This window comes from Centrocercus urophasianus, unplaced genomic scaffold, assembly GCF_019232065.1.
Source record: "Centrocercus urophasianus isolate 14NV4802_14NV808 unplaced genomic scaffold, USGS_Curo_1.0 seq_12, whole genome shotgun sequence".
NCBI classification, from domain to species: Eukaryota; Metazoa; Chordata; class Aves; order Galliformes; family Phasianidae; genus Centrocercus; species Centrocercus urophasianus.
In genome coordinates, this window is record NW_024884364.1 from 1,419,676 (window position 1) to 1,432,999 (window position 13,324).

General features: G+C 39.4%; 1 protein-coding gene across 1 annotated transcript in view; it reads right to left on the reverse strand.

The window, feature by feature from the left end:
- KPNA1 (karyopherin subunit alpha 1) overlaps window positions 1-13,324 on the reverse strand; it is a 50,741-nt gene that overhangs the window by 15,503 nt on the left and 21,914 nt on the right. The window contains exons 7-10 of the mRNA XM_042810899.1: window positions 7,433-7,521; window positions 6,119-6,218; window positions 5,401-5,564; window positions 4,476-4,554 (exon numbers count right to left, since the gene is read on the reverse strand). Of these exons, the coding sequence (XP_042666833.1) occupies window positions 4,476-4,554; window positions 5,401-5,564; window positions 6,119-6,218; window positions 7,433-7,521 (432 nt within the window). The remainder of the gene's footprint in view (window positions 1-4,475; window positions 4,555-5,400; window positions 5,565-6,118; window positions 6,219-7,432; window positions 7,522-13,324) is intronic.

Genomic DNA, 13,324 nt, shown 5'->3' on the forward strand with positions numbered 1-13,324 from the left:
AGGCCACAACGAGGTCTCCCCAGCGCCTTCTTCTTCAACCCTCCTCAGGTTGAACAAGTCCAGCTCCTCAGCTTTTTTTTTTTTTTTTTTTTTTTTTTTGCAGGATTTCTGATCTTGGAATCTGTGATCTCCCTTCTCTCTCTCCCCCTTTCTATCCCCCAACTCCTCCTTGGACTTTGGACATGTTCCTAAAATTTTTATTTAGCAAATTAAGCAGCGGGGGAAGGTTATGGTTCAGCATTTATCAGATATCTGTTGGGACAAGATTGGAATTTTTTTTCTTCACATAAACTACTTACATTTTTGGCCAACTCCAAGCACTGGCAATTATTAATTGTTCGAAATGAAATACAATGGAAAATGTACTCTGAGGATGCATCACAGAAATAGAATATTCCACACTCAAAGGGATCTACAAGGATCAGTGAGTCCAACTCCCAGATACACACACATAGAACCCGCCAAAAAAATCAGACCATATGTCTGAAAACACTGTTCAAATGCTTCTTGAACTCTGGCAGCTTAGGGCCATGACTACTGCACTGAGGAGTATGTTTCAGTACCCAACCACCTTTTGGTGATGAACCATTTCCTGACATCCAAACTGAACTTCTGTCCTTGTTTCATGCCATTCTCCTTGGTCCTGTCAACTGTCACCAGAGAGCAGAGATCAGTGCTGCCCCTTCGCTTCCCCTTGTGAGGAAGCTGTAAGGCTGTGTTGAGGTCTCCTCTTGGCCTCCTCTGCTCTGGGCTGATCGAACCACAGGACCTCAGCTGCTCCTCACATGTCGTCCCCTCCAGACCCTTCACTACCTTTGCAGCCCTCCTTTGGGCACTCTCCAATCGCTCTGTGTCCTTTTAGTACTGTGATGCTCAAAACTGCACGCATAGTGCTCGAGGAGGGGAAACACCAGTTCAGTGTAGAGTGGGACAATCACTTCCTTCAACTGGCTAGCAATGCCGTGTTGATGCACCCCTGGATATGGTTCATATTCCTGGCTGCTTGGGCACATTGTTGACTCACATTCAACTTGCTTTTGGCCAAGACTCTCAAACGCCTTTCAGCAGGGCTGCTGTCCAGCATCTCATCCCCCAGTCTACATATAGCCAGGGTTGCATCTTCCCAGGTGCAGAACCCAGCACTTGCTCTTGTTGAACTTCATGTTATTGGTGATTATCCACTCCTCTGATTTGTCTAGATCTCTCTGCAAGGCCTCTCCACCCACAATGGAGTCAACAGCCCTCATTAATTATTGTCAGCCAACTTGTCCAAAACACCTCCTTGTCCCACATCTAAGTCATTTATGAAAACATGAAAGAGAACTGGACCTAAAACTGAGGCCTGGGGAACCCTGCTAGTGACCGACCACCAGCTTGATGTAACACCATTTGTTATAATCCTTTGGGCCTAACTCATCAGCCAATTGCTCACCCACCACATTATATTTTTGTTTAGCCCTCTGGCAGATATTTTGTCCAGAAGGATACTGTGAAAAACAGTATCAAAAGCTTTACTGAAATCCAAAAAGATAACATCAACTGGCCTCCCTTAGTCAACTAAATGGGTGACCGTCTCATAAAAGGATATTGTATTAGTTAAACAGGATCTTTCCCTCATGAACTTGTGGTGGTTCTGAACAGCAACCAAATTGTCCTTCAGGTGCTTTTCAGTAACACCCAGCACAGTTTTCTTCATAATTTTACAAAGCGCTGAAGTGAGATTCACAGGCAGGCCTGTAATTACCAGGATCTTCTTTCTTGTCTTCCTTGAGAATGAGAACAACATTTGTCACCTTCCAGTCAACTGAGACCTTTCCAGATTTCCAAGATCACTGAAATTAGAGTGGTCTTAAAACAACACTGGTTAGCTGAGTACCCTGGGATTTGTTCCATTAGGTCCCACATACTTTATATGCACCTCGTGGAGTAGCAAATCCTGCACAAGTCAGAGGTTGGCTGAGAGATGATCCTTATTCATAGTCACAGTCTTCCAACTCAGAGCACCTGAGGTGCCACAGTCCATCATCAGATAGAGGCAAAGTACTCATTAGATGTCTGCTCTGTCTGGGCACCTTACAATCAAGGACATTCTCTTCAGGTTATGAACCAGTGTTACCTCTGGTCCTCCTTTTATTATTAACATGTTAAAAAAAAATATATACATTGCCCCCTACAATATTGGTCAGCTTCAACTCTAGTTCTGCTTCAATCACACAGATTGACCCTACAAAGGCGAACAGTATCCCTGAAGTATTCCCATGTTGCTTGACATTGCCTCCAGCAGCCATATAGATTATTTTTCTTGTCCAAGCTCTAAAAGATTACTTCTGTTCAGCCAAGCCAGACCTCAGCCCCATCTGCTTCACTTCCAGCATTTTAGGATTGCCGGTTTCTGTGTTCTCAGGAGATGGTACTCAAGAAGTAACCAGCACCAACAGATGTGTGCATTTGGAAGGCAGTTTCCTAGGGGACTTCACTAACTTGTTCCCTCAGCAGCCTGAAATCTGCTCTACCCATATCAAAAGTTGAGGTTTTGGAGGCAGTTCTCCTATCACCAAAGATTTTCAATTCAACTACTTAATGGTCACTATGGCCAAGAAGGCCACCATCCACCACTTCACCCATAAACCTTCTCTATTCACAAGCAACAGATCTAAGAGGGCGCACAAACCTTTTTCAGGCAGCTGGCTTGTATGCTGTTCACATATTCAGAAACGCGTTTACTGTCAAAGCTGGGCTCTTCTTTCCCCCTCACAGATCTGTTTACAGATTTTTGTGCATCTTCTGAATCCCTCTTTGTCATGTGCCATAGTCTGCATGCAAGACTTTAATTTTCCTTAGAATTTTAGGAACACTTTGGTATGCTTCTCTAAAAAAAAAAAAAAAAAAAACAAAACCAAACACCTGCATGCAGCTAAGCAGTTGAAACATTTTCTTGAAGTGAAATCAAAGATTTCACTTTATCAAATGTAGTATTTAATTATCTGCCTTACACATGACTGAGTGATCCCCTATGGTTTTATTCATTATAAAAACAAAAACAAAAAACAAACAGCTGTTTTATCAAAACGTATCTCAACCACTCTTATAACCAATCTCAAAAACAAGTCACTAAGAAAAACAGAAGAATGCCTATACAATGCAACTATACACTATGAATAAATAATATCTTAACCTCCTCCCCCAGCACTAGTTACAAAATACTCAAACAGTATCTTGCTGTTACTAAGTCATCTTCCTGTCTCATCTTGAATGTTGCAGTTCTGTGGCAGTAAATCAACATGCTAGTATAAACCAATAATTATTGAACAAGCCTTACAGTTAGGAGCTTGGATTTTAACTTTAGCATAATCTATGTGGAAGAAGTACTCTGCATGGGAAATCAGATACTACAAGTGACTTGTTTTTTTCCCAGCTCTTCATGCCATCTAAAATCCCCAGCTGCTACCACCATCACCTGGAAGCCCATCTCAACACTTCCACCACACACATCTTCCCATTTCCAGCTACCACCGCTTCCTGATCCTATTTCTGCCATCAGCTTTAATAACAGTTAACAGCCCACAACAGCAAGCCTGCCTGAGCCTGTGACTTCAATCCAATTTGCTTGTGCATTTGTCTGACAGCTCTACATCACACAGGCATGCTTTTCGTGCGTTTTAGTTTGTGAACGAGAGGTGGAGGCCAAAAGTCAGCAAAGCTTCAAAAGCAGCAGCCTACTCTGTACTTTTCTTTCACATATTACCAGATCCTGACAAAGGATGTCAGAATACACAAAGAAATGGGAAAAGTTTAACAAAAGGTACAACAGATAAAGCTCATAATAGGATTTTCTGCTCTGCATGCAAAAAAGGTTGCTATCAGTTAGTGGACACAAATAACACGTATACACGGCATGGACTCTCTGTTCCCACCAATTACAAAAATTAACAGGAGCTGCCACTTCTTGAAAAGTCTAAAAATCAATAGGTTGACAACTTTGTACCTCAAAAGCAACATATTGCTGGCTCCCAGTTTAATTCTAACACAACGGTGTGAGCCACTGCCTCTTACTTCTCCAAGCACACGCCCAGACTCTGTCACATATCATCCAAGATCTCACCACACCATATTGGTACATTCGTCACAGACTGTCACAGGCACCAAATGCAACAGGCTGTCAACAGCCCCACCACATTACATCATTCAGTATAAAATTCAGCCTAAGAGGAAGACTGCTTTAAACAAAACAGAATAGAAAAATTCAAAGAACAACACAGCTCTTTTTTTCACAGCACAGCTGTAAAAGAACTCCAGACACAGTAATACAAGAACAAATAGCAGTTCAGGAAAAGAAACTACTACATAAAGCAATTAATGTCAATCTTTCATTTTCAAACTTAAAAAGGAACAGGAAGAGGTACTTGTGAATAGGTTACATCGATATTAACAGAAAGGTGAACCAGGGTACAACACACAAAGAAGTGAATCCATACCTGGGTCTGGATATCATCTCCTGTGACAATGTTCCCAACAGCTCGTAAGGCAGGAGATACTACTTTATAGTCATTATGCCTAAAATTACCAAGATTGAGATGTTAACCATCTTGAATCATCTTCATCTTCACATCCTCAAGGAAGAAACATTTGCAAGGGAAAAATTTGCCAGCTAAGTCTGTCTTAGCTACAATTATCTGAATCAAATGACTTTTGATTTTAAATTAATGGCAACTCGTTCTAGAGTTCATAACTTTTAGGCCCTAAGATACCATTCAGCAACATAAAAACTGAAATATGAGATTACTATAATACAAGTACCTCACAGTACAGGCATCTTAGGGAGCAGAAAAATCAACTTCAAGGATGGAACATGCTTAACATAGCATGCACAAAGGCAGATAATGAGACAGAAGAACACTGGCAGAAGCGCTGCGTTTAACTCAAGCGCATCTTCATCCAGCCATTTAATCATATTCTATCATTAAATGTATTTGCACTGTATCTCCCCATTATCGTTATTAAAATCAGAACAGGAAAAGTAAATAATTTTTTCAGAAATTAAAGTACTTAATAAAAAGGTACTTTAAGTAATACATTCTATTCAATAATTCAGTAGACTGCTTTTTCGAATAGCCTCTTGAATTTACACCACAGAAAACTATTGTTTCTTGTTCTTCTGTAAATTTTACAAAAAAGTAGTTGCTGCATGTTGAAAAAACAGCACAGGAAAAGCTCCACTGTTCCTGTTACTTATGACAACAGAAAGGACTGATTAAAGACAGGATAAGTTATAAAATTCAGGTTGTTTTGGTTTTTAGAAAATAAACAGATTAAGATATATCTAATTGTGCCTTCTGATGCAAGAACCATGATTTTAGGGAAAGGATTGAGTAATACATTTATTCAGAACAAACTTCTTACATCAGCAATTCCACAAGTCTTCTGCAGACTCCTGCATCAATCACAGCCTGGATTTTATCATTGGGGCCATCAGACAAATAGGACAAAGCCCAGCAGGCATCAGCTAATACATCTGTATCATTGACAAAGAGCAGCCAGGAGAGCACACTAAGACAAGGTGAAACCTGTAAAACAATAAAAGAGATGCACAAATTATGCAATCAAAAGGACTGGAATACTTATTAACACGTCAGTTAATTCTGTATGCATCATTACAAAACCACACACTAGCATCACAATCCTGAATACCTGGCAAACTTCGAACTTCAGCAGCACCTTGGTGTAGGCCTGCAACTACACTAGCAGAGAGGAACAAACCAGCAGAAAAGCACCTAGAATTCTTCAGCCTCTACAGTATCATCCATGCCTGGAAACTTAACCTCAAACATCTCCATCAAGACATGCCATTTTTCACTAAAGAAGCCAAGATGCACAGTTTTGCTCTACTGCATAATGACATTAACAAATAACCAGGAGGCAGCAATATCAAAACAATGGTTGTGAATGTCTGCCAAAAGAACAAGAAAACATTCAGAAGCTTAATTTGCAATAAGCACACCATTGTTTCAGAGAAATTCAGAAACATTTCTGCTATGTAGTTTAAGCTTAACCATTCTTATTTCTTACTTGGAAATCTACACCTCACAACACATTTCCTTAGAATGAACACATTTCTTACCTTGGCAAAATCTGGAGGAGGATTTTTCCCTCTGCAGAGATTGGATAGAGCCCATACAGCATTTCGGGTCATAGTGATACGATTCTGTTTTGAAAGTAATCTAAAACAAACAAATCCCAAGCTTCACTAATGCATATTCAAAGCCAGGCAACTTAGTATGGCTAGCTGTGATTCACACACATGAACTCAGGCCTACATTTTAACCAATATCAGGGGAAAACATGCTAAAATCCTGAGGAAGCTAAGATCCTGAGGAAAATTACATTTGACAGATAGATACTAGCGTTCACATTAAATGTGTTAAACCTGGTATCCCAACAATAACCACCACACTATAAGAACATTCATTTAACTTTCTAGAGACTGTTGTGGTAGATTTGCATGTCAATTCTCAGCCCATCAACACGTTTTTCTGTGTTAAGCTTTCTAGAACAGAATTTAACCTCAGAAAACACATATAATCACATTTAAGGCTGCCCAAATATTTACAGCAGTCTGGCAGCAACCACAGCCCAGACTTACTGTGCACTGTTGTTCATCCCTGCAGGAGTTTTAACCACTGTGTTCATGTAGGAAGAAATCTCTATAAACCATCCCAAACTGGTCTCTTTCTGAAGTTCTTACAAGATGACACACACACCATATAAAGGATTCAGCTTCTGCTGCATGAGACTCAGGAAGGACAACGGTGTAACATACTCTGTCTTCATGATATCTGTGTGCTACAGGACTACCACATCAGCCAAAGCTGCTTCAGTCTCTGGTACACTGTGCATTTCTTTATCTGAGATTAATCCTAGCACTGCTGCTCGTTAGTTAAGTCAAATACAGCATGAAGTCTATATAGAGCACTTTCTGGACGGCTTAGAAAAAAACTAGCCAAGAACTCCACAGAAAATTTTGATTATCAGAACATTCTCTCATGATGCCTTCGTCAAATACTGCAACAAGTTGTCCAGGGTGGTTATGAAATCTACCTCTGATGTTCCAAATTTGACTATGTAAGTGGCTGAGCAATTCTGATCACATCTGCTATGAAAAGAGGGCTTGACTAGACAACCTCCAGAGGTCGCTTCCAACTTAAATTACCCTACAATTCTCATTAGTTCCAGGCATCCACCCACTGTGTAGAACAAAATAGCTCCAGCTTAGCTGGTCTTAACACAATTCCTTTTTAGTCAGTTACAAAATAAGCCCTCAAAAATAAGCCTAATTAGTCCACAAAAATAAATAATTATTTTTCAGGGCAAAACAAACTTCAGTCTTATCAGACACTTGAGTAATATTCTGAAGAATGTATTAAAACAGACTTACTGCAGTAAGGGAGGCAAAATATTACAGTCCAGTACATAGTCTCTGCACATTGTGCTGTCTCCAGCAATGTTGCCAAGAGCCCATACTGCCTGCAATAAAAACAGAACGGTAATTGTTTTCATTTGCACAATTCAAACCATTCAGTATGTGAATTAAAAATGGGAAATCATCTCTGTTCTCACCGTTTTATCCTGGACAATATACAAAAGGGGAATGCATTCTGGTTAAGAGTTGCAAATATACACCCAAGCTCATGACATGATTCAGGAATATTTACACAGGTCTAAGTACCCAAGCAGTCAACAGGTATGTCACCAAAGACTGCAGGCAGACAACCTTACTCTGTCCACAACAAGAGCTCCTCACCTTAGGCTCAGTACTGCACTAATTGTACACGCCCCCTGGTTCAAGTCCAGATGGTTCATAGCACACGTCAAGCAGGTTTGTATCTACCCAAAAATGTGTACAACAGCTCATATTAGTATTTCCTAGGAAGCCATAAAAGCATGCATTGTTTACACAATCACATTAAGAACACTGATAACAAGAAAGATGGAAAAGATGATTTAAATACAAAATAAAGCAATATTCAAAATAAAAAAGTTCAGATGGACATTGTTATATTTTTTAAAAGAAAGCAAAACAGAACCAGTATTGACTATTTAAATATATGCATGACAAAATGCAAGGACAACTGTTTACTCCCCTGGGCGTCACTGTTACCCTAACCCTTCATTTTGAGGAATAAGATACAAAATAACACAAGATAATTGAAAAAGCATGAAAACTATCTTCCATAATACCAGAATGAAAGAGTTCATTAACTTTGATTAAAACACTGAGGTCAAAAGTTTTTTTTTTTTATATCACTTTCTATTAGTGTGAGAACTGTAACTGAGAAGAGTTTAAAGAAAACAGTCTGTACCAGCAGAATGTTTCACAGACATTTTATCATACAAGAAAGAATATGAAACTGACATTTTGTATTTATTTTAAGTTAGCAGAAGGCTAAATGACAAATGAAATAGAATACCTTCTTATTAGGTAAGAACTATACAAAAAAAAAAAAAATCTACACAACCACTGGACCTATCATGAATAGAAGCAGTTAAAAGTTTCTAAAAAGCAGCAAGAGATGCTACTCCACAACTTCTCTTCCAGCCTCTGAAGTCCTCCCCCCAGTCACTCTAAAGGCCCAAAAGATATTCTCTAAAAAATAAAAATAAAAATTAATACAGCTAAAACAAAATAAAATGTATTAAAAAAATCCATCCATACATATTTACCTACATTTTGTTATCTGCTAGGTACACAAAGGATTTCTCCACAATAGTACAATAGATAGATGTATCAACTGATAGATCATAAGTCCCTAACCTACAAGTTGTTAGAGACTAGGAGACTACTCTTGGGAAGGATTTGCTTTGTCCTCCTACTATTTCCCAGCTTTTGCTGTCAGCCACGGTTAGAATACCAAATCATACTCAGCTTTGCAATGACCTTCGTCACTACTAATTCTGTGTGTCCCTCTAAAGCTAATCAAGACAGCTTATCTTCCATTCCAATTGTTACTGTTTTACAACTGCTCCAACAACAGTATGTCTAAAACTGAAGTGTAATTTGGGTCTGGCAGCCTCATAGATTCAACATGCAAAAGACAGCTAAAAGAAAAAAATTAACTTAGGAGACAGAACATACACCAGCTCCCCTAAAAATTCATTTGTATTAAAACTCTAAGAAGACATGCCTGTTGCTCACTGCAATGCTTTTACTTGTGCAGTAATGGGACTCCTTAGGCACAAATAAAAAATTTCATCTGGCCCTATCTATACAAATTTGTGAATCTTGGTAAAAACACTGATGGGAAGGAAGATGGCATCCTTGTGCAAAGATACAACCTCCTTTTCTGGACAGTCTTACACCTACTGGACAGCCTACCTTGGAGGCTGTATCTCACTGTCTGTGACCTTGCTTCTGTCAAAGTAATACTTGATTTAATTTAACAACAGCAATAATCACTTAATACAAATGTCTATTCTGACCTTGAAAGACAGACTGGTTTTCTAACTGCAAAGCTCTCAATCTCTCATTAGAAAGTCAAGCCAGAGAAGTCATAAAGCATCTTTGCTGTTTTCCTACTCTTGATTTTGAAGGGCAGAGAAGTCTCAGTAAGCTGATATCACAAGAGCTGGTAACAATGTTGGAAGAAATTCTAACATTAATGACTGGTAGCTCTGGATCGTACAAAAGACGAAAAGAAATTGAAGTATCTTTAGCCAAAGTACGCAGAGTTACGTTCAAATATTTTTCCTCGAGGAATCGTTTCAAGTTTTCTGATAAATAAGGGATATAAGTTCATTCAAACTTCTCTCAGCAGACACTGCCGTAAGGCACAAATCTTTCTTGTGGTTTCCACAAAAACACGAGAACAGTGACAAGTGTCTTCAGCTTTTTTGTCTGAATAATATTCAGTAATTTTCATTGACGACTTTCATGCAGTCATCAAGATGCAAAAATCTTGCTTACCTTTACATTATGGTTTCATTCCATACATCCCAAATCATAGAATTGCTCAAGTTGGAAAAGACCTTAAAGATCATCAAGTTCAACCATGACCTAACCATTCTACTGTAATTCTAACAAGTCACCCCTAAATCAGGTTCCTGAGTACCACATCCAAACAGTTTTTAAACACATCCAAGAATGGTGACTCAACCACCTCCCTGGGGAGCCTATTCCAGTGCTTAAAAACCCTTTCTGCAAAGAAATGTTCCAGGGTAGGTTTAGGTTGAATATCAGGAAACAACTTGAAGCCATTTCCCCTCGTCCTGTCACCTGTTACAAGTGAGAAGAGACCAACTCCACTCTCACTGCAATTACCTTTCAGATATCGCAAGACAGCAATAACATCTCCCCTCACCCTCCTCTTCCCCAGACTAATCAGCCCCAGTTCCTTCAGTCACTCCTCGTAGGACATATTCTCCAAGCCCTTCAACAAGCCTTGTGAAGCAAATCTTTGTTTGTTTTTTTAATCATCTTTTTTAGATAGCTGCCAAGGTTAAAGGATATTTAATTCCAGTGATCTCAAGAGTTTACTATTTAAAATATCAAGCTTGAAAAAATAAAATTAATTTCAATACTTTATTCGCACCAAAACTCAGAGATGAAAAGAACCTATAACTTAAAGGTCTGTACATCTTTAACTAATATCAAGTTGTGTATAAACTGAAAATACAAATGGTGCATGTCAACTGACAAGTGTATATTTTTACAGAGCTGCATAAATTTCCATATACTGCTCATGATCAAACATGGTTTTTTTGCAAGTCTCCGCTTTATTTTACCTGCTTTTAAACTCTAGAAGTTTCACATGCAATACTGGACAATGTTAATAGTCAATAACAGTACAATGCTAGTTTTATAGAGTAAAGTTGATCTATACGATGCATTCTGTGAATAATACATACGCTTTCTGACAACTCTTCCACTTTCCTCTAGACTTTGATAGCTCTCAGCCATGCATTTAAGTATTTGAATATTTAAATCAAGCCACAAGCCAACCACCAATAGCGCATTAAGTTTGTACCTCTCTGTGGAACAGGAACATTCTGAATTAAGAATCAACACTTTTTCCACTTCCAGATGTTGACTTGCAAAACAGATCTAACGCTGGGATGAAGGCAGCGAAAATGAGCCCTGCATACATACACAACTGGACTAGTGGACACAAGGAGGGATACCTGAGGGAGGAATCCCTAGAGATGATTTCTATTACATTCCAACACAGAAGAAACCTTCCTTTCAGCAGCCAGGTTGTTCCAACTTTATTACTAGCATCTCTTCCAACCAGACAGAGAAAGTATTTCATACTCATGCCTCGACTGGATTGCTGGTTTTTCTTGCCCTCATTTTGAATAAGGACCTAAGTTAGCAGGGGGTGCTGACGTATAAGCCAGAGAACAGTAGATACCAGATTCATAGGTCACTTCTGTTAAATAAATGCTGTTTTAACAGCAATACAGATAGGAATGGAAGAACACTGAGGGAAAAACAAATTGTTGCTTTAGCTGGAATTAATAATCTGAAACCATTTCACATCTTTTTTTCCAACCGAAGAAACTGAAATTGTGACAGAGGCTACATCTCCATTATTTATAAAAAATTACTGATTACATCTCTGTCCTTCCTGCTTTTCTCAACTTCTGTTATACAGTTGGAAACATCTGCAAAGAAGAGAACAGGGCAACAAATGTATGTTCCTGCCACCGGCTACCCTTCAGATACAGAGCAGAATGACACATCTGTAACTGTGAGATATGCAGGTTTTAAACCTGGAAGGTAGAAATTTGCCCAGTTTTTGAAGGAAATTCTATGCATGTCCAGAAAATTCAAAATAACACCCAGGTTTTAAATACTGCAGCGCACACAGGATAGAACTGCAGCTAAAACATTGCTGAAGCTAAATCAACATTAAGCATTTCTACAGAGCCTTGATGAAATCCCTCAATACAAATAATTTCAGGATGGCTTTTCTAATTTTCAAGATGCATTTTGGAAGGAAAAAAAATGGGAGAAGCAGAAGAAGGTTAGAACATTTGCCATTAACTAAATTTAAATAACTGTATAACAGAAATTGATTACATCTTTGTACCTCCCTGCTTTTCTCAATAATTTTTTATAAATAATGGAGATGCAGCCTCTGTCACAATTTCAATTTCTTCAGTGGGAAGAAAAAAAAAAAAAGATGTGACACGGTTTCAGATCACTAATTACCAGGAAATACCTGAGAAAGGCTGATATACAAAGCAAAAGCCGGTAGGAATGGCTGACACACCAGAAGACTGTGCTGCCATTGAGCAAGACCTGGACAGCCTGGAGCGCTGGGCAGAGAGGAACCACACGAGGTTTAAGTGCAGTCTTGCATCTACCACACGTACCAGTACAGGCTGGGGGATGACCCACTGGAGAGGAGCTCCGCGGAGAGGGACCCGGGTGTCCTGGCGAACAACAGGTTAGCGATGAGCCAGAAGTGTGCCCTGATGGCCAAGAAGGCCAATGGCATCCTGGGGGTGTATCAAAAAAAAGCGTGACCAGAAGTCAAGGGAGGTGATCCTCCCTTTCTGTTCTGCTCTGGTCAGGCCTCACCTGAAGTACTGTATCCAGTTCTGGGCTCCCCAGTACAAAAAAGACAGGGCTCTCCTGGAAATAGTCCAACAGAGGGTCACAAAGACTATAAATGGCCTGGAGCACCTCTCCTGTGAGGAAAGGCTGAGCTACCTGGGTTTGTTCAGCCCTGAGAAAAGATGACTGAGAGGGGATCTGATCAACATCTATAAATACCTAAGGTACAAACGGATAAAGCCAGACTCTTTGCAGCAGTACATGGTGATAAGACAAGGAGAAATGTCTACAAACTGAAGCACAGGAATTTCTGCACAAACGTGCTAAGAACTTCTTCACAAGGAGGATGACAGAGCACTGGAACAGGCTGCCCAGAGAGGTTGTGGATTCTTCTTTTCTGGAAATTAAATTCAAGACCTGCATGGATGCCTACATGCGCAGCCTGCAGTAAGGAGCCTGCTTTGGCAGGAGGCTTGGATTTGATGATCTCTAGAGGTCCCTCTCAACCCCTACAATCGTGTGCTTGTGTGAAAATGAAATAACAGAGTTAAGGGATAGGATAATTAAATTTCAGCCACCTTAGCTTAATGGGAAACACCTTGGAAAAAGACAAGATACAATTTCATTAAAATACACATTGTTCAATGAAGATCCTCAGTCTCCTATAAAATCAGCCATTTAGTACCACACCAAAAACTCGCATATGCAAAAAAAAGTCCAATACATTAGATTAAGACAGGCTCAAAAGAAAGAACTGCTGAAAGAATCATA